Raw genomic sequence first — 20,839 nt, 5'->3', positions numbered from 1 at the left:
TATGAGAGAGTTAAAAGCAATCATTAGTGATGGTGTAGCAGTGTTCATGATTGGCATTGACTATGCAAATATCCTATACGTCTACGTATAGGATTGTAAATGATTAAAAGACAACCAGTCGTTGACTCAAAGAGTAAGCAATAGTAGCAAGTACTCCACGTTGCTTACTTTACGTATGTAAACAATCTTCATCAAAATGGAGGGAGTAGAAGAAAGGCTGACGAGGGCCACGATGTATAACGGTGAATATGTACACTACGCCATTCAATCAGTACATTATCGATTACGTCGTTAAGAATGGCCTCCAGTGGTGATGATAATGGATTAATCTTTTAATGTAGTTACAGTAGGCCATGTACTGTAGACCCTGAGTAATGTTAAGTGGTAGATCAGGTTGAATATTGCTGGCAATGCAGTAAAGTTTTTAGGACTTTTTTGTGCCCAGTCACAGTCGGTATTTCGCAGCTTAAAACTGATTTACTACTGTATATTTCATACCGATTGTGCAAGTAGCCTGTAAAATAGTGATGCTGCTGCGTTCAATAGTTTACAATGTATCAGCCTGAATACTACTAATAACATAAGTTTAGAACTTCTTCGTACTACTGTAGGTTGCAATCGGTATTGCATAGTTTAAACTGATTTACTACTTGTATTTCATACTGATTGTGCAAGTAATCCATAAAATAAATATACTGCTTCGATAAGTCACACCAAATCGTCGTTTGCAGTACTTTGTACTGCGTTCTGTATGAGTAGACCTACAGTCATTGTCATACTGAACGCATTTAAATTAATAGGGCTTCTGCATATTGCTATTTAGAATCGAATGAGGCTAGATGATAAATTAACGAGTATCATAGATCGATCTAATGTATTCCTTGTAACTTCTTAAGGACTTCCAATGCTGTATCAGTTCTACTTTTCCCTCCTGTACGATCTCGATATCGCTATCTTATTCATCAAACTGCAGCGCAATTCCCTCCAGTTCAAAGTCAATCAGTAGGAAAAGACATCAACCGACGAACCGCTCTTTTCTTCAACACTCCCATCACCCAATCCATGGCAGAATCAAGGTAACATTATCGGATGTAGCATATTAAGCAATTTATGGCATCGTAGTTAAAAACAGAATGGTGTGCGGTATCATTTTATAGGATAATATACATAGTCGATGATCGATGCAGATACTCGCATCATACATTATCTATTAATTCCGCAAATGGGGGTTAGATTGCTGACATTGAAGAATAGGTTAACATCAAGCTAGATACGATTAAAAAGCATCGCAACACTATATTTGTACAATTCTGGCTTGAAACGATCGGTAGTCATCTCGAGTTGAACCACAGTCTCTTCGTCTACTCCACTATACAGCCGATAATATAATAGTGACTTCATGTTTATATAGGTGTATGGATAATTCTAATATACGTGTATAATCTGTCGACAGCTCCTCAATATCTGAAAATGTAAATACACCCGAAGCCAAAGAAGAATCACGATCATCAGAAAATGATAAATCAAATGATCGAAAAAGGTATACTACACATGCTAGAGATGCGTTTAAATACAGTAAAGCTTATTTACCTACTCATGCATAACCATGTTCTTTAAATTACTCAATTTTAAAATACGATAGTAATCAAAAGCGGCCAACAGCCGAGATTTATGTGCCACGACAAAGAAGGGAAGCTGATATCGGGAAGGAGAAAAAATCAAAATCTGGTAAAAAATCGAAAAAAAAAAATAAAATGAAGCCGATAGAAACTGGACCACCTAAGAAGGCTGTTCCCGTCGAAAATGCAAATGCTACTGCTGGTTCTGATTCTATTCTCCCAGATTCGATCTCAAATTCTACAGTAATTACAGAGAAGGAAAATGCCTTAACAATGAAGCCGATCAATGAACCTGGTGGTGATGTAATACTGAAGGAATCCTCCAAGAAAGGAAATGATGACATTGCCAATGAAATAAATAATTTAAGCATAAATCAAAACACTTCTAGCCAAGACGCTAGCACAACGGTACAAGAAAGAAGCACTCAGGCGGTCGAGGTGGAGTCTCCTACTAATAGTGCAGAGTCGGCTCAAGCGATATTTGAAAATCATGAAAGTTCGGAAGAAGAATGGGAAAAGTGTTTTGATGAAAGCGGAGAGTGCTTAGATGCTAAGCTAATGAAAGAAGTAGCGTTTTATATAACTTTTCATTCCGCAATGAATATGAGTATATACTAGATGTTATTGTTTACTTAGTAAAGCTTGTCATGATTTAAGCTTATATATTCTAATTGTAAAGCTGCGAAATGTTGTGCCATCCACCAACAAGATGCAATTAAAGCAAGCCGTAAATGATTACAGTAACTACGATATCAAGGATGGTTAGCAATCTATTATTCTTAATCATTCTAAATTAAATTTACGGATAGACACTTACTAACAGTTTCATAACAATCGCAGTGCAAGCACTTCTAAATTACACTAATTTCAAATATATTATATTTTTTAACAATTAACCATTCTTGTGTTAGAATACAGCCATGTCTTGGAGATGTACGATTTCTCAGAAGCGTTGCAAACAAGTGACCTTAACGCAGCTTTAAATGGTACCGGGTAATGCTGATTTTCGTCTGCCGTTATGCAGTATGACATGTATAGAACAAGATGTAAAGTAGTTATTTGTTGGTTTCAAATTTTACTTCCTACTTCTGGATTATACGATATTAGCAACGTTTTGCGATACCAGCCACCTAAACTGATACTGTAGTAGACATCCTATTAATTTAGCACTAGGCGGTAATCTCAGTTTTTCGCTACAGTATGCATAATACGTACAATTCTACCTTTTTCATTGGATCATTTGTATTAAGAACAGTATTTTTTAGTGCATGGCTCCAAGTTTATTACAATATTGTACAGTAGGAGATTGAATTGTGTACGACTGTCTACTGAAAATACTCTAATATTGCAAAGTTTATAGCGGATAGTGAAGTGATACTAACATCACCTATCTTGAACATTTCGCCGCAGCTGCAAGGACTTTGTTATAAGATGGACTGATGATACCCATGCTTTGATTGTGTTGTCTGATTCACATGCAGGTAATAATTTTATAGATATTAAGTAATAATCGTTATATTGTTGAAAATAACAACCTACTGCACTCAAGAAATCGTTTATAACACTGGACACTTGATATCTACTAGCATTAAGCATACTTACTCGATTCAATGACCCACTTATGAAATTACGCCCGTTTAATGAAGCTTCTTCAACCTCAAAGTCGAAAGCTGTAAATCTCGTAGGTACGCGGTCATCCATAAACTCCTATTGACTTCTCAAGGCAATAGTAATTCCAATGGTAATTTTACTGTAACTATTTTATAGAATCCTTCCAACCGTTTAAGGCAAGACCGGAAACATCAGCAGCAACTGCTCGTAGGATGGTTGCAACTCATCTAGGCGTCAGGCCAAATATCAGTCGAGAGCAAAGAAAAATGGAAATGCAAAAAGTAAAAGAAGCTAGAGGTAACTTCCAACATAACGTATCCCATTTTCTCCTACTTGCTACTATAATTGCAATCATCATGTCAGTTGAAATCATTTTATTAATACAGTATTGATGACATATTTTCAGAACAAAAAAAGAGGGAAGCCGAGCAGAAGCGAAGTATCTGGGATGGATAATTCTAATTATTTGTAAATAACTAAAATGTGAATATATTTTTTTTTAACTGTAAAGAAAGGATAGTAACAAAAAAATGAACTTATCAGTAGTTTAATCTTGTGCATTACAGTGGTTGATATGTTAGGGAATATTCATATCAGCATACAGGGTATTGCATGACAACATTTCAATCATGCAAGCCTGATATTTTTATTACTAAATACATACAATCAAGGTCGAGTAAAAATTGCACAAGCAGTCGTTCTAACTTGATGAATCGAGAATTAGAAATACTGTACAGGTAATCATTCTCGATTACAATAGACTGTCGACAGTATCTTATTAAGTTATACATTGTATGTACACATCTCGCTATGCGTTGTGTAAAACTTCCATCATGACTACGCTATTTCCACGTATTACCTAGATATTAATGAAAAGAATATATCCATACTTAATAATGAACTACATTACATGGTTTGTACAATATTTTGATATGTAAAATCACAGACTACAACCGTAGAAAAGTAGTATACAAGTTACAACAAGTCATTTATCTTACCACCATTCCAAGATGATTATTTTCTTTACTGGATACCTGCTCCACAGTATCATCTAGTACAATATTCATGAATGGATCGAAACCTCGCAAAGTACCAACTACCGTTCGATTACCATTTATCTTTACTGTATAAACGAATAGAGAGTATTATACCATAGTTAGATCAAGAAAATTGCAATTAATACGATGTTACCATTCTCTTAACATTGCTACAATAAGACAGTTCAAAAACGATATTGCTTGTCCTCTAGTAGTACATCAACTTGACTACAGTCTACAGTACTGCATGAACGATAATAGAATTGAATATCAGCAAGTTGATTTTAAGCCTTTTTGATAGTATACACTTCATCCATGCAAAAACCACTATCGTAAGTTATCACTCTAGTTATTGTAAAACTTACTGGAAAGTCGCTTCTCCATAAATCTGCAAGTTCAAAGAGAAAAGAAAGATATTAGACATTGCAAAGTGCATGACCAACCGGCAGTTAATGTGATGTCTGTAAGTGATAATTTGATAGCGAAGCTGCTCTCAGTTATTTGAATTGATAGTTCACCACGATGTAAAGTATGTTAATACATGCGATATAATTTACATCATTGATCAGCTTCGTTTTCATATTTGAAAAGATAGGAACAGTTTGACATTTCTACTATCATTAAGAGTGGAAAGCAGATGGAACCGTTCTCGAGTCCAAGTGGTGAATAGTGACATGGACTGCAAGACACGCTACAGTAGATGCATTGTCTGATGGAGTAACGATACACAACCTACACTAATAATATAGTGAATATCATCCATTACACTTGGATAACATCAACTCTACTGGTTGCAATGAAAAACAATTTGTTCTATGGCCTATTGATGATAGCATGTACAGCAATAGTAAAGGAATTTGTGTGTCTTTGATTGATTCACTATTATCATCAGGCCAAACTACCTGCAACAACGATGACGGTCCCAAAGCAGACAATGATCAATGCTAAAATGTCACTTTTTCTATGATGTATTACTTTGTAGCTAGTAAAGAAATGAATAACCAAGTCTACTAAGATCATTAAAATGTTCTTACTTTTTTAATTCTGGTGGATGAGCTTTACTCATGGTGATTTTCAATGGATTGCGGTCAGATAGATGAGCAAAGTCGAGCAAAATTCAGAAGGAAATGACGAATAAATGCTACAGTGGGTCGTTCGAATTGGAAGACGCGCTCACTGAAATGGCTGGGGATACTTTGCACTGTAGGCTGAGATGGACTGCGGTACAGTACAGAGTACAGTACTTTTTCTTTGTTACGATTTTATCAAGTACTGTACACTGTACGGTACTGTACTGTACTGTATGAATTCATCATTGAAAAATTACTGTACTGTATAGGCCTGAAGACGTTAGGCATGTCTGTGGACATGATCCAATGTGTATTCAGTACATTCCTACAGTATACTGTACTGTACTCGCTTGCAAGACATGGGCAATCAATAGACTATCAAGGTATTGAACCGAACCGAACCGAACCGAACCTTTCTCAAGGTCTAATTGGCATCGATACTTTGCAACAAGGACATCAACACTGAACAGATTGAGCTGATGGAGAACGAGTTTACGAGTTTATTATCCTGTCGTTTGGCTGACAGACAGATCATATATTGAAATCACTTTTCAATTTCGTATGCTCGCGATACTTCGTTGAGAAGTAAAAAATTCTACCTGTATGACTCAAACCGTGTATGCAGGGACTTGTAACAGAAATACGAATTTCTCTTACAAGTCTCTGGTCTAGATGACTTTCTGAAGGATCAAAATTGCCTCCAATGCGGGGACTCTGCTCCATAGAGTTAAAAAAAAACCTCTATGGATCTACCCTGGCAAACTGTACAGTACTGTACTGTACTGTATTTCAGGGACTACCTTTTACTCTTCAGCCATCTCTGGCTCTCTGTTCTTCTTCTCTACGTGCATGAGTCTGCATGAGCTTATGACTGACTATTTTATAGAGAATTGCTGCCAATTCTATTTTCATCGCTAATTTTGCCATTGAAAATAATTCTGTTGCAGTACAGTATGCCAGGGTAGATTCATAGAGGTTTTTTTAACTCTAGGACTACCTTTTACTTTTAGCCGTCTCTGCTCTTCTTCTCTATGTACATGAGTCTACATGAGTTTATGACTGACTATTTTATGAGAGAATTGCTGCCAATCCTGTTCTATTTTCATCTCTAATTTTGCCATTGAAAATAATTCCGCTGCAGTACTGTACAGTACACAGTGTACAGTACTTACTACGCTTAGTCTTTAGAGTGTAGTGTACTGTATGGCTGCTGCCGTCAGCTGACGCAGGCGTATATTGCACCCGTAGAAAATGGCGGTAATAAACCATGGATAAGGGAAATAAACTTCATGCTGTTAGCGAACCAAAATCCGATCCCCCAAAACATGAGAAAGATCAGCCATTAAGTAGGAAATTAGAGACCTCACGTAGATTACAAGGAAAGCCGGAAAAGAAGAAACCACAACTCGTTAAACGAAAATGTATGTCGATGTTGTTCTTCGTCAATTCAAATATTCAAATGGCCAAGGGAGGATTATCACAACTGTAGTCATGGCAATACTCTGCTATGTCGTTTTGCTTGTGGTCTACAAGGAGCTCACTCTTTTTAAGTTTATGAAAGCAGCCAGTGATAAGTGATTTGCGAGTAGAGATCGAATTGCACATTAGTAAGATGAGCGGAGCGGAGCTACTCTTAAATCGATTCTACTAATACAGTATAGTTAATCAACTGTTTACATTTCATGTGAATAATAAGGTTTTTGAATGAACCTTGATTTGCTGAGTACAAGCGAAGTTGATGATGATCAACAAGCGTGGCATCCACCATACTAGTACTAGCCAATTTGCAAAGTGTAGTAGTTCTATTGCCCTTGGTAGATATACACCATTACAAAAAATATCAGTAGTTTCGTTTATTTATTGATTTATTCTTTGCCTCAGTACATTTTGACTTATTTAGACACGAGTATTTTAGCTGTTTTAACAGTTGATACTGCACTCGAAAGCTCAATGAGCTGTGAGCTTACTTACGCTTACCAATAACGCTGTTCATATCCAGCTTGGAAAGTGTTACCAGTACCTCTTGTATGCATTCTTTGATGATCATCTTTCGCAACAAGTAAACCGTACTTTGCCTCAAAGCCTTTCGCTACTTGTTTATATCGTAATCAACAACATTTTTAATCTAAGAATTATTATACACGCATGCTTCCTGAATGATTAACTTTTGGATATGTAATAATCTTCTGTATAATACGTATACATTGCAGATCATAGAGTTACCCCTGATGTTATTCTGCTGTCAATTCTGATAAATATACGCCAATGGATTTCAAAATTTTAATATTAGCTGTAAAACTATCACTTATTCACATGATCGTTTAACTGTTTATCAGCACAATTATTTTTAGATATATTTAAAAAATATCCAAGTTCGATTAGTTAGAGCCTAATCAATCCAACCATCCTTGTAAACATGTTATATGTTTAGCAATGACTCGACATGACATGTTATTTTATTATTTCCTTTTACATAACAACAGCAGCCAATGAAGTCAAAAACGTTAAAGTCATATTACAAGCATCAACTGGTGGTGAAAAGCAGCTCAAGAGCTCTTTACATACCAAAGCAATAAAGTAAACCTCGATTATAACCATGACATACTATTATCTATAATTTATAAATATTGCAATATCATAACTCTACGTGAGATTACATGGTATTACCCTAGTAAGTTGTAGTTGATTAGCTGTAAATAACTACACTCTAAAAGATTATATGTCCTATCATGATTGTTTTTTAATTGGTATAGAACTAAGAAACATGTCAAATTCACTGCAAATATCGAACATCATGATCAAAAACTGCGAGCATTAAGAGTCAGGTAAGCAATAACCATTATATTATCAAGCCTGGATATGATGTGGTGTAATCTTATGTATTCAATTTTGCAGCAAAGTTATCATTTTTAATGCTATACTGTAAAATAATGTTATAGGGTTATCTGTAGGAAATTTGCTTATAAATGGATTCGATTTACTTATGGAAGAATTCGACCTAGCGTGGCAAGGTACATGTCCTTATCAATATACATACATTTATTTTGCAATTTCATCTAGAGATCCTACAGCTTAGATAATTTATCGTAGCTATGTATTTCACGATATCATTTGCCTTACCTTTAAAACAACCAACCATAGGAGTCATCACTACAATAAATTATTAGCTTCTTGTATGAAACAGTGGAAAGAATTTTGGTGGACGTCGTGTAAGGAATGGAAATTAATTGTTAGAGCTGATTATCATAGCAGGTTAACGAACAATCAATTTTTATATCCTTCACTTTAAAAATTTTACGGAAATGAACAAACTAGTTAGCAACCAAAGTATAAATGATAGTTATTAATATCTCATGTACACCTTTTAGATACCGACTCTGGAGTAGATGCATTAAATTGTGGAAATCCTATGTACTGTATAGAAAACAGAGGCAACAAAAGTATAAAGTGGCCGATCATTTTTGTAAGAGACAATAGTAGTAAATAAATAGCTTATATTCCACAAGCTACAGTACAAAATAAAGTATAGTAAAGATTTATTGCAATAACACTGATGATTATCCGCCGCTCTAGATGGAAGAAGGATCATGACCGTAATGCTAATAAATTGGAAGCAGTACATTCATTGTAGAAATAGCAAAAAATTAATTAACGAATCAGCTATAAATTTAGCGCATCATCATTTGACAAGGTACAAAACATGAATATTAGTAGTTCCTGTTTCAATGACTACATTTTACAGATTGACAACTACTTCTTGGATTAAATTGTATTTAAGATCACAATGTAATATTTATGCTACATATTAAATAAAAGGGTAATACTGTTTGTGATTCATTAATAGAATTGATTACCTAAACTAAATTATAAGCTATTATAGTAACAATGTTTATACTAGATGCTGATTGATGTCTAATGTAATATAGACGTTACTGGAAAAATTGGTGTGCAACGTATAAAACTACTGTAAGTAATTACCATTTAAATCTAATCGCCTTGCACCACTGGGCAGAAGTTCTCTTGAAAAGAGTAAGTTCCTCAATATTCGATCCCTCACTCTAATCGATTTTTTTACAACTTTATAAAAATGTTATAATTCCACTTGTATTTTACCAAGTACAGTGTATGTCAATGCTAACTTTTGATCATATTTTTCCCCTTTCATTTAACATTTCGTCTTATCAAGAAATGGTTGCTATGGAAAAACAAACTGACTTTAGTACTGCAGACTAAAATCAAGTTACAATATGCTAGAAGCTATCGCAATGGGTACTTAGTAAGACGATGCTTTCATTACTGGATTCAGTACCTGAAAGAAAGAAGAAGAAAAGAGCGCTTAAAACGTTCGTAATTAGATATCATCAACAGTTTATTAACTATATTATTTTTGTGAATCTCTCTCGAACTTTTTACAAAATTGTTTCATTAGTACTCTCCGACAGTCTATACTGTGAGCAACTTTTAAGGAAATCTATAAAGATATGGTATTCCAGATTGCATCGTCGCCTTGATATTAAAAGTAGATTTGATAGAATTAGCGCAATTGGATGTACTATCCTTAAAAGGCGATTCTTTATCCTTTGGAAATTGTGTACGTTTCACCTTGACATTTTGTAATCGATTGTACCTTTCTAAATCAAAAAGCAGATAGCTGATCAACGAACTGAGATTTCAGTCTTGTGAATTTAATACTGCAACCTTTACGCTACAATTTCATAGATATTGCCCGGAAACATAGAAAATGTGACCTGCATAGCAAGGCTTGGACTCATTATGAAATTCATATTACGGTATGTAGTACTGACGTTTGCCTACAGTTAATGCAACCTTAAATTACTAATTTCAAATTAAAATTTTCAGAAACTTACTTTCGATGCCTTGAGATTGTATGCCGTAAAGAAACGCCTACATCGCTATCGGACTATAGAAGCTGATGATTTTCAAGCATTTAAGGTTGGTAAATAATGGCTTATAGCGTAAGGACGAAAAATCACAAATTAGTTGAACAAGATAAACTAATGTACTTTTTTGCTTGTAATTGATACGAAAGTTGCAAGAAAAGTATTGGAATAAGTGGATACTACGTTGTGAACAATCGGACGATTTAAAGCGCTATGCGTCTTATAAATTAGCTCGAAATCAATACCGGTTAGCTTCCGCTAGAGTCATTGTTTCATATTGGTAGTTAACATAATTTTATATATATTTTGTTATCGACGTTAAGAAATCGAATCAAACGGCAGACTTGGAATCATTGGAGACAGTATGTTTCATGGAAGAGAACTCGGAAAGTTAGATATAAAGCTGCAATTTTACATAACAGTTTTAACTTTACAATTTATCAGCTTATTTATTTCTCCTTGATATTTTATACTAGCAACAATATGTTAAGGCTGAAGCATTTTTTATTCTGAAAGCGTTACCGAGGTAAGAGTAATTCTATCTATTCGGCTACAGATTTCTGTCAGTAGAGGATCCAACCTTGTTTTCGTTATGAAAAGGTACTTTCAAAGATTAAAATTGTACGTGGAAATAAGGCGCATTAAATTTGAAAGACAAGTTGAAGCTATACGACTAAATAAGTATGTACATGACTATGCATTTTCTAGAAATTGAATCAAGTCGTAAATTTAGAATCGAATTAAATAGATATTGTTTATTATTTTAAAAGCGAAATATTACAGGCTAAGATGTTTTATAAATGGCTAACATTATATCACCTTAATCAAGATGTCAAAGTTATGCTCGAATCGGTAAGAAAATTCTACCCAGAAAATGATAGTACGGCTTATTTCCTTTTCTAATGGAATACAAAAAATAATCATTTATAGGCTATATGTCATCATCAGCAACATATGTTAACGACAGTTTTTAATAAGTGGAAAAGAACGGCCTATGAAGCGAAGGACTTACATGCAAAATATGTAAAAGCTATAGAGAATAACATTGTTGTTAATTTAGTACTACTACTTTTATATTTTCTATAACGGCTTTGTAATTAAATAAGATTCTTCCGTGCAGGATTTGGCATTATCAATCAGAAATCATAAAGCACTTAAGCAAACATTTCAACATTGGAGGAATTCGAAAAATATGCTTTTAGCAAGGTATGTATAGAGATTCTAAATTTTGACGTTAATCTATTTTTGGAAGTGGATTCATGGATGAGTCCTTCTACTGCAGAAAACACCGAATGGAATTAGCTATAAAACGATACAGGTTAAGATGTATTTCTAAATGCTGGAAGGGCTGGATAAAGGTAAGTGTATTTCTGATGAGGAACATAATACTAGATTGTGATTACTACACAAAATTACGTATCTGTTGATAACGTACCATTGTCATTTTTCTAGTACACTTTAGAACGTAAGCGCAAATATAAGGAGTACTTTAAAGCTAACCATCACTATTCTGTGGCTTTGTTATCGAAAACAATGGATGAATGGAAGGTATGCACGCCAAACGGAATGTAAGATATATGCTTTAAAGGTCACTAAATCTAATAATATAAAACTTTTTCATTTGTTAATTTGAAGTCTTATAACGTGTTATGGGGAGAAATCAATACTAAAGTAGCAGACTTAGCGGCTTCGAAAAGAATACTTTTACTTCGGTATGAACACATAATTATAGTTAATTTGATTTCAAAATTAAGAATTATATATTCAACCGTAATATTTAGTGATGGATTCAAGCAATGGCGAGTAGCTATACGTACAATAAAAGAACTGAAAGCGATAGAAACAGAATGTAATAAAATTTATCATAAGAATTTGCTAAGGAAGGTATTAAGATGAATATGGATAGTATTATTGTCATAATGTGTTAATGCCTTAGCTTTATTAATTAGTATAGACTGACTCTATTGTGTGGTTGTATGATGTGTAATGATTTCCAATCCCAATAGGTTTTATCTAATTGGTACAATTACTTATCGGAACGTACAATCGAAAAGCAAATGCAACGAACAAAACTAGAAGAAGCTCGAATACAGCTAAAAGCTTGTAAGTAATCTTAGTAATATATTTTAAACGTCAAATTAAGCCCTTTGAATATAAGAATATTTATTAAGCCGTCGTTAAAACCAATGTATTGGTCTTTAAATTAGCAAAATTAGCAAGAATCTTTAGTCATTGGCGAATCAGTAAAAATGAAATTGTAAAGATGAGACAAAAAATGGAAATTGTAGTAAATTATGATAACAGAAAGTGTCTGAGAAATGCATTTATGAAGTGGAATAAATACGTAAAGTTATGCTTTCGGAAAGAGGTTTGATTAGATTTGATTTTATGCTGAAAAATTTCCTTGCTAGTGACTTGTTAACTTTTTAATTGCATTATACGGAAGTGGTACTATATTTCTTTTTCAATGTAAATAATCCTCGCTTCTTGACTGATTCAGTATTTACTTGATACTCGTTCATATCTCTAACAAATTATAACAGTATGCTGTACTCTAGTAATAGTATATCTCGAAGATATTACAGCATGCTGAAAGAATCGATAATAACTAATTATATAGGTTATGGTACGGCAACAGATTGTACACTATACCATTACAATCTATTTCAAATATTTCTCGTTATGGAAAAAGCAATACAACCAGTCTATTTATCAAAAAGAAGCTACTGCTCTCTCATTGTGGCAGTGGACATTGATGCTACAGAAAAAGGTTCTAATATATAAATTAATTTCCAATCTAATAAGCTGATTTTATACGACCTCTAAATCCTACTGCGTAAGATGTCAACATATTAGAACATCCTATGACCCATTATTTATACCGCTAATTTCTTTATGTCCTAATCCAGGCATTTAAAGCTTGGCTTGGCTATACCAAGTATAAGAAAGACAAAGCAGCTCGCTTTTCCAAAGCTACGGAGATGAGACAACAATATTTGTTAAAGACCGGAATCGTTGCTTGGCTAAGGGTCAGTAATGAGAGGATAGATATACGTTTCTTGCTAAATATTTACTTTATTAAGCATTTTTGTACGAAAAATTGACTAGATTGGAGATGAAATAGCACAGCAAAAGAAATTAGCAGTTAGTAAAAGGGAAAGTGAAGTGCGTATAAAATGTGTATTATATGTAATAATGTGACTCCAGTTTAAAGTTTATCTTTGTACTGAAAATAAATCATTATTTGATATAATTGTAGAGTTTGTATCGAATCTATCATGTCGTATACAAATTTGCCCGACATTGGATGTATGTTACATTTTCGAAACAACCCACAGTTAGAAATCTATCGGCAATTCCAGTACCTCCTCTACTTATTGAAGATGGTAATTTTCATTTCTGAAAGAAAGAAAACAAAAGTTACGTATATTAGTTAAAATGCTAATCTTTACTTTTCGTCCGTAGAAGGTACATCATCGAATGAAAAGCTTGAAGTAACCGAATCGTACGTTATTTTATCGCTTATAACTAAAATATACAACACTAGTATTATAAACTTCTAATAATCCAGGCGAAGTTTGACCTAAAAATAAAATTAATGTTTTTACAGGTTCCCATCTTTGCAGTATCTAAGAGATAAACAAGTCAAGCGACGAAGACCCAGAATTCCCGACTATCTGCACTCGGAATATTCAAACGCATCAAATGAAACTGCAGCAGTAAGATTAGCCGCAGTTAAAAATAGAAAGGTGGCTAGAATTCCGTCTCATCTGGGCAAGAATGAAGCACTTGTTAGGACTTTAGATGCAATCGATGCCAATATTTTACCCCGAAAGACGCCTCAACCGCTAATAAAAGAGATTCCGGTACCGGTACATGACTATTTAGACCCCGTTGAACTGAAAACAGATCGAGATCAATTGTCTCATAAGATATCAGATTCAAGTTCATATCAATATGTTAATAAAGATGGAGCAAAGAATAAGGGTCTACCACGTGCAATAAACCCTGTTAAACTGAAAACGGACAGAGATCAGTTATCTCGTAAGAAATCAGATTCAAGTTCATATCAATTTATTGATGAAGGAGCAGAAAACAAGAATCTACCCTATGAGATAAACCCTACTGAGCAGAAAACATACGGAAATCAATTGTCTCAGAAGACATTAGATTCAAGTTTATATCAATTTATTAATAAAGAAGGAGCTGAGAATAAAAGTCTACAGTGGGAGATCTTACAAATCAAGGACGAATTACAAGATTTTGAGAGATTAAAGCTAGAGTATAAGTATGAATTATAACTTTAAAAAATATTAGTAATGCATTATAGCAAATCTTTTAATAGCTAGAGCATTTTTTGGTACTTTTTTATAAGAGAAATACCGTGTTAAGCAGAGTAGAACATATGGTAGCAATGGAACTGATCATTTATGATGCATCATTACTAATTGATTGAATCGCGTCAGTATAGTATGGAGTAAATTTACATTTATGATTTTTGTCTTCCATACAAATAGCTGCTGTATAGAGTCTCGTCGTGATATTCTGAATAGATTAGAGCAAGAAACGAACGATGATAGAGTTATCGATCTTGACGGACGATTGAAGCAGGTAAGAACTCTTTGTAGGAAACACTATTGAATTTTACTTAAAGAATCTAATTTATTATTAGGTCATAGTATTTATTGCAATTATATACGTAACTAGTAATAAGCTACTGGACAAAGTTAGACACTTCTTGGTTGACCCGTTTGTTTACTATCTTTATTCCATCTGTATACAGATAAACATGTTATTGGATATACAGAAAGCAAAGCTAGAATGTAATCGGCCGCGAATTCAGCAGCTACTAAGCCATATTCGTACGCTATTAAGACAACACAGTACTTCATAAAGGGTTCCCTTTATCCATTCTGTAAAAAATTGTTTGATTATCGATTTCTACAAAATTGACTTAATTACTGTAAATAAAATAAAATTCTTGTTAATTTATTTACGCCTTATGATACAGTAGATTAGACTAGAAATACAGTAGGTAGTTTATCTGTTATGATGAACATTTCTTGCTTACAATGCTTCCTCACATTTCTACTCTTGGTAGGTCATTGTAAACAGTTGCAATTACGAAAGATATATGCAATGACCTTCACTGACGTCAATAGAATAATTATATAGACATTACCGTGTACTTTTTTACCATCTTCAATCATTGTTATACTATACTGTAGTAATATTTGGCAGTCTCACATATAAATTATATTATAATGTATTTCGTCGTGGAAGAATTTACATGCCATCGTAATGGTTAGCAAGCAGTGAAAACGCTTGACTTCTAGTCGATTTTAGTCGAATTCGGGAATATCTTCATATGAATAGCCACTGTAACCTCGATATGCATAGTAGGCAATTCGTACATGATAAAATCCAGGGATAAACAAGAGAGAACCAATCACGAATAACACAGTATAAGTTGATCTTCTTTCATCTGGTTCCTAGTTTAGTCAAAGAAAAGCCATTAATGGTAGTACGAGAAATGGAGACTTGTTAAACTATGAAAAATTTGGAACTGTAAACAAAGGATGTACAGTATACCATGATGGATGAATGTGGGGCAAGTGCATGAGTACTATTAATGAAACAAGCTATAGTATGTATTTGGTATGATTCTGTGGGCGTATTCAACGATTATACGATGATGGAATGATAGTTGTACTTGAAGCAAGCAATTTACCATCAATACAGTTGTAACTAGTTGTAACAAAGTCAACGATGGCTATTGCAGTATTCAATAGCAATTCATGTGCAGTATATTGTATCGTATACTTATTCTACAATCTATCCATAGCATACGAGTATCGATTGTATACTACATGGTCATATCATTCATTTCCTGTTGCTGGATTATACCTTAATGTCGAATGATAATACCGGGATGAGTTATTGTATTGAGATAATGATAGTGGAGATACAAGATTGTTATAGTGATAATTCTACGTCTTGATGGTAAGAGTAATTATCAGTATCAGGTAAAGTGGAATCTACAATACACTACTGTAAATGATGGATCAGCTTGAGTGAAGTGCGTGTATAGGAATATCTACAGTATGTTGAAGTGGGGTTGATCATGAAAAGGGCATGCTACAAGTAAAATACTCGTATATGACGATCGTAGATAACCTTGATCCCAGCTCCTCCAGTAAAAATGAGCGCCGCCATCAAGATCATAATGGATCCAGCTAGAAATAAAGTACAAGCCAGAACAATCGCTTTGATCGGAGCTCGAGGTTTAGGCTTGCGAAACTATTTGAAAAGTAATTGAAAATCATTGCATCAGCATTATCAAAACAATTCTATTCTAGCAAGTTGGTGGCTAGACTTGAGCCACAAGAAATGATTGCGCTAGCCTTGCATAAAAGGCAACTACCCAACCTGCATGCTTGTAAATTCTTCATTGCCCTCTGCTTGCAAGCGCATATATTTACTAGCTTTTTTCTTCATTTTTTACTGATGGATACGATGTCAATAAGATAATTCAATCTACTTGTGGTACCAACGATTGGAAAGAATTGACCAAGGCAGTCCAGAACCTGGTTCAATTTTTCAAGTGGAAGATGTCAACAATGTCTGAACTAGACCAGGGTTCGTCAGTTCGGTTCGGTTCAGTTCGGTTCGGTTCAATAACTTTATGTCTCTGAACTTCAGCTTTGATCCACTCACTTTATACAATATACACTACCGTATGACGTGTACGTACCAGTAGTCAGGTCTACAGTAACCAGTGCTCACTACTCAGTATCTCCTACGCCTGCTTGATCGACTATTTTTTACTGGTCATTGAGTCATTGGACTCTACTGTACTAAATACAGGGTGATGCAAATGTTTGGAAACGTTTTATGGTACTTTCTATTGGAAATAGTTCCGATTTTTGTACAGCTACCCCTTGACTTGAAAGCGCGCTTGTACGCATGTGCAGACTATTCGCGCTACATGCTGACAGTGTGTACTACAGTGTACAGTACGCTGCATACAGTACTGTACTGTAGCAGTGTCGTCTAGTACTACTGTATACAGTACAGTACGGTACTATGGTACAGTACAGTACTGTACAGTACCCGATCAGCTTTACAGTAACGTACAGTAATACAGGAATACAGTACAGTACAGTAATACAGTAACACAGCAATACAGTAATACACTAATACAGTAATACCAGTCAGTCTGTGGTTCCGGATCATCTGCAGAGCGAAAATCAAACTTGTTTATGCCTACTCTTCATTAAGTCTAGAAGGAAAGAAAATTAGCTGTCTTTCCAAGCTATTTATTTGATTCAACTCAGGTAGTAGCATAACTATCTTTCAAAATGCCATCCCGTAGTCGTTCCAGAAGTCCACACTACGGCGAGATTCGATCTTGTAAGTGGCAGCCAATGGAAATGGCTGCATAGCGTCTCCAAGGAGACATTTTCAAATTGTTGATACATGATTCAATTGGGAATAACTGTTGATCAATGCATGCTATCCTATTCATTCCATATTGTTGATATATAGATGATCGAAGGCGCCGAAGTCGATCGCCAGATAGAAAACCAGGTAATACACCTCTCTTAATTGTTCCCCTTCAAAGTATTGCATGTGGCCATGGCTGTCTGTCTCTCAACACAATCGTTCCATTCACAGAGTCTGGACATTAGTTTAAAAGAAACTCTACCTGCTGATTCCAGCATCCATTCGATCTTAAATACAAATTAGGATTAAAAAACCTGAATCATCCCATTGTACATATATAGTCTTACTCACCCAAGATGATCGTGTATTAGGCTAAAATTGACTTATCCTCAGTAAGAACAACATTCTTACAACGCTTACCCAACAACTTAAGATAACGTAAGACTGAAAGATAGACGTTCGATACCTTGGTTGGTTGCAAGCAATTCCGTATCCAGAGTACGATGCTATTATCGCATCTAAAATTCTACGTAACCTGCCACTACTAACTTAGTTAATGACAGCTACCATACACAAACAGATGTGTGTGTGTATGCAATTGATGGTGAAGGATAATTACAATTGAAATTGTAAATGAGTCCTTAGCATGTCACTATAATCAATTTTAAGAGCTTATCTCTTATAATACGGATACTGTAGTTGTATTTCTGCTTGAATCAAATCCTTTATCAAATTTACATGGAAAACGTCAAAAAACCATTCAAAAGTGATACTAGTACCTTGCAAAAGTTGCAACGTAACCAACACAGAATACTTGCAACATAAAATGACTTATGCGTATGGTATAATCATTGACCTGCCATCTTCCAATAGATTAGCATGATACGATTACACCTATACTAGAAAAGAGATTGTATTGTAAATCTGTCAATGAATTTCAATAGCAATACGTTGATCCACGTTTACTAGGTTAGGCAGTGCTATGCATAACTTAATTCTTGTATTCATTGCTCTACTTATACCATGCTATCCCGATCAAACTTAAAACTTGACCACCTAGTCGTAAGTCATACAATATATCGTAACTGACATGATTGGTAACTTGTAAATACTCGTATTGTTGTTCCTTAATCGCTGGAAAATATTGTACGTGCTAGTCGATCTCTCGCTCGATATACTTCGTGTACCGTAGTTGTACTGTACCTTTTTACTTTACTGTATCATCTATTGTGTCTGCGTACTGTAATGACCCAAAATATCTTGTCGTTTAATATATATGGATATATTTTTGGCTATCCTTTAAGGAACTAGTCGTAGAAGTCACTCAAGATCGCCAAAACGACGATCAAGGTCTCCGAGATACCGAAGTCGTTCTCGTTCTCCTGGTAGAAGATACCGAAAAAGATCAAGGTAACCAAATGCAGTATCAATTTAGGCAATGCAACATCTCTGCTATCTACTTGTAATCTGATTTCACTTATAATAATTGTAGTACTAACCATAAGTCTTATTTTTACCATATTTAGGTCACGATCAGGATCTCCACGGCGTTCGAAAAGAAGTCGGTCACGTTCTCCTAGATCACGACGTCATAAGGATTCTAGGTTTAAGTTAATACTGTGATGCAAATCCTATCTTTTGCCATAGTACTGAGAATGATAACTTATTAATTAGTGCATATATATACATATTCAATGATATAGATCCGACAATTATGACAAGCCCAAATCGTCCGGGAGAAATAGTAGTATGTATTGCTATAAAATTAAGAATAGAATTGTAATATAACCTTATATAAAACCTTTGCTGGAGAAACTAATTAAAGTCTACTATTATTTCATTTAGATGTATCTCTTGAAGGATTGGATGAAGAGGAAAAAATGATGAAATTGATGGGATTCTCCGGCTTCGATTCAACAAAAGTAAATGCTACAGTGCTTATTTAATTATTCCACTAACTTTACCTATTTTATTCAATGTTCGCTCTTAAATGAATAAATTATTTATAGTATAGGAAAGAAAAATCAAATTTTAAATAGATAGCAATAATGTTACTTCGTTAACTTTACCTATATTTTCAATAATTAGATATAAACAAGTTTACAACGTCTTCTATGAAATAGCGTACTTCTCGATAATTTAACATTTTCCTTCTGTTTATAGTCCTATTGTGGCACAATTAGTCGAAACTAAGTGATCATTGCATAACTAATTAATTATATCCACTGATTAATTATAAAATATTCTTATCATCTTATCTTGGCTTTGTTAGGGAAAACATGTTGACGGCACAAATAACGCAGAAGGTACTCGAATTCAGCAAAAGAGAAGATACAGGTAGGTTTACTTATGCTGGCATTCGTACAAGGCTGATCAACTATTACTTCTAATTGATAACGCTTTTACTACACTCTAGGCAATATATGAACAGAAGAGGTGGATTCAACAGACCGTTAGATTTTATTGCTTGAGTTTCTATGATGTATATTTGCCTGTAAAATTGCCAAAAATGGATACATTTAACTGAATGTTATCGTATCATGTACTTGTACTAACTACGATATAATCTACATACTAACAACTAAAGTAGTTTCTCTGAGTAAAACTTTTACTCTACTCCTTTTGGATTTATTTGTTATACATGTTATTGTGTGTTGTATATTGTAACCATGTTTTCGTTTACCGACTCTATCCGCTAATAGCCCTGTAACATTCCAATATTAATATAGAAACAAAAATCCATATGTGCAAGTTCTGTTGCCATCTACTTACTGGAGTTGTCAAAATATCGATGCTCATCGCAAACTACCGTTAAATTATGAGTGTAACGATTAAATGAAAGAAACAGTAAAGTTCATCATTTTTATCTACTGTAGTATCCATACTAACAACACTTTAGCAGTCCTGATTCACATTTATATTTTATAATTTAAAAATGTTTAATTTTGATAACTGACTTATTAAATATCAAATCCTGCATGGTACTTTTGCCTACTGTAATCAGCTACATCTTTCTCGCGGAAGTAGAGAAATAACGCCGAAATTCAGATTAGATCGCACGTGTTATAGAATTCACAAGCTACGATTTAGTTAAGAAGTATCTGAATTATTCTGCGTTGATATTGTGCTATAAATTCAGTACTACGTGACGTAGG

General features: G+C 34.3%; 5 protein-coding genes across 5 annotated transcripts; 3 read left to right on the top strand and 2 right to left on the bottom strand.

Annotated features, from left to right (window-relative positions):
• Positions 1–1,062: 1,062 nt before the first annotated feature.
• TRIADDRAFT_58641 (uncharacterized protein) lies at positions 1,063–3,686 on the top strand (the record flags this gene model as incomplete). The annotated part of the gene is made up of 8 exons (XM_002114762.1): positions 1,063–1,076; positions 1,454–1,540; positions 1,643–2,186; positions 2,299–2,380; positions 2,531–2,612; positions 3,030–3,100; positions 3,387–3,527; positions 3,637–3,686. The coding sequence occupies 8 exons, from the start codon at positions 1,063–1,065 to the stop codon at positions 3,684–3,686; spliced, it is 1,071 nt and encodes a 356-aa protein (XP_002114798.1).
• A 352-nt stretch (positions 3,687–4,038) lies between these two features.
• TRIADDRAFT_38015 (expressed hypothetical protein) lies at positions 4,039–5,403 on the bottom strand (the record flags this gene model as incomplete). The annotated part of the gene is made up of 4 exons (XM_002114580.1): positions 5,302–5,403; positions 4,633–4,655; positions 4,229–4,353; positions 4,039–4,089 (listed from the first exon to the last, which is right to left on the bottom strand). Exons 1-4 carry the CDS (start codon positions 5,331–5,333, stop codon positions 4,039–4,041), a joined length of 231 nt encoding a protein of 76 aa, XP_002114616.1. The 5' UTR covers positions 5,334–5,403.
• A 1,201-nt stretch (positions 5,404–6,604) lies between these two features.
• Positions 6,605–15,132, top strand: TRIADDRAFT_58640 (uncharacterized protein; the record flags this gene model as incomplete). Its single annotated transcript, XM_002114761.1, has 24 exons — positions 6,605–6,758; positions 7,821–7,914; positions 8,091–8,162; positions 8,277–8,348; positions 8,479–8,589; positions 9,264–9,366; positions 10,198–10,290; positions 10,562–10,600; positions 10,715–10,764; positions 11,009–11,090; positions 11,359–11,444; positions 11,491–11,596; positions 11,691–11,786; positions 11,874–11,950; positions 12,020–12,122; positions 12,245–12,341; positions 12,446–12,606; positions 13,148–13,267; positions 13,347–13,403; positions 13,498–13,624; positions 13,704–13,743; positions 13,849–14,526; positions 14,756–14,849; positions 15,022–15,132. The coding sequence occupies 24 exons, from the start codon at positions 6,605–6,607 to the stop codon at positions 15,130–15,132; spliced, it is 2,823 nt and encodes a 940-aa protein (XP_002114797.1).
• A 448-nt stretch (positions 15,133–15,580) lies between these two features.
• On the bottom strand, positions 15,581–16,736 carry TRIADDRAFT_58639 (uncharacterized protein; the record flags this gene model as incomplete). Its single annotated transcript, XM_002114579.1, has 3 exons — positions 15,581–15,730; positions 16,416–16,538; positions 16,668–16,736. The coding sequence occupies 3 exons, from the start codon at positions 16,734–16,736 to the stop codon at positions 15,581–15,583; spliced, it is 342 nt and encodes a 113-aa protein (XP_002114615.1).
• An 863-nt stretch (positions 16,737–17,599) lies between these two features.
• On the top strand, positions 17,600–20,519 carry TRIADDRAFT_58638 (uncharacterized protein; the record flags this gene model as incomplete). Its single annotated transcript, XM_002114760.1, has 7 exons — positions 17,600–17,651; positions 17,787–17,828; positions 18,996–19,094; positions 19,211–19,288; positions 19,530–19,606; positions 19,957–20,021; positions 20,414–20,519. The coding sequence occupies 7 exons, from the start codon at positions 17,600–17,602 to the stop codon at positions 20,517–20,519; spliced, it is 519 nt and encodes a 172-aa protein (XP_002114796.1).
• Between the last annotated feature and the right edge of the window lie 320 nt (positions 20,520–20,839).

Source organism: Trichoplax adhaerens, genomic scaffold, assembly GCF_000150275.1.
Source record: "Trichoplax adhaerens TRIADscaffold_8 genomic scaffold, whole genome shotgun sequence".
In the NCBI taxonomy this organism is placed as follows: domain Eukaryota; kingdom Metazoa; phylum Placozoa; class Uniplacotomia; order Trichoplacea; family Trichoplacidae; genus Trichoplax; species Trichoplax adhaerens.
Note: the sequence above shows the minus strand (reverse complement) of the source record. Positions and strands in the feature narration are given on the sequence as shown.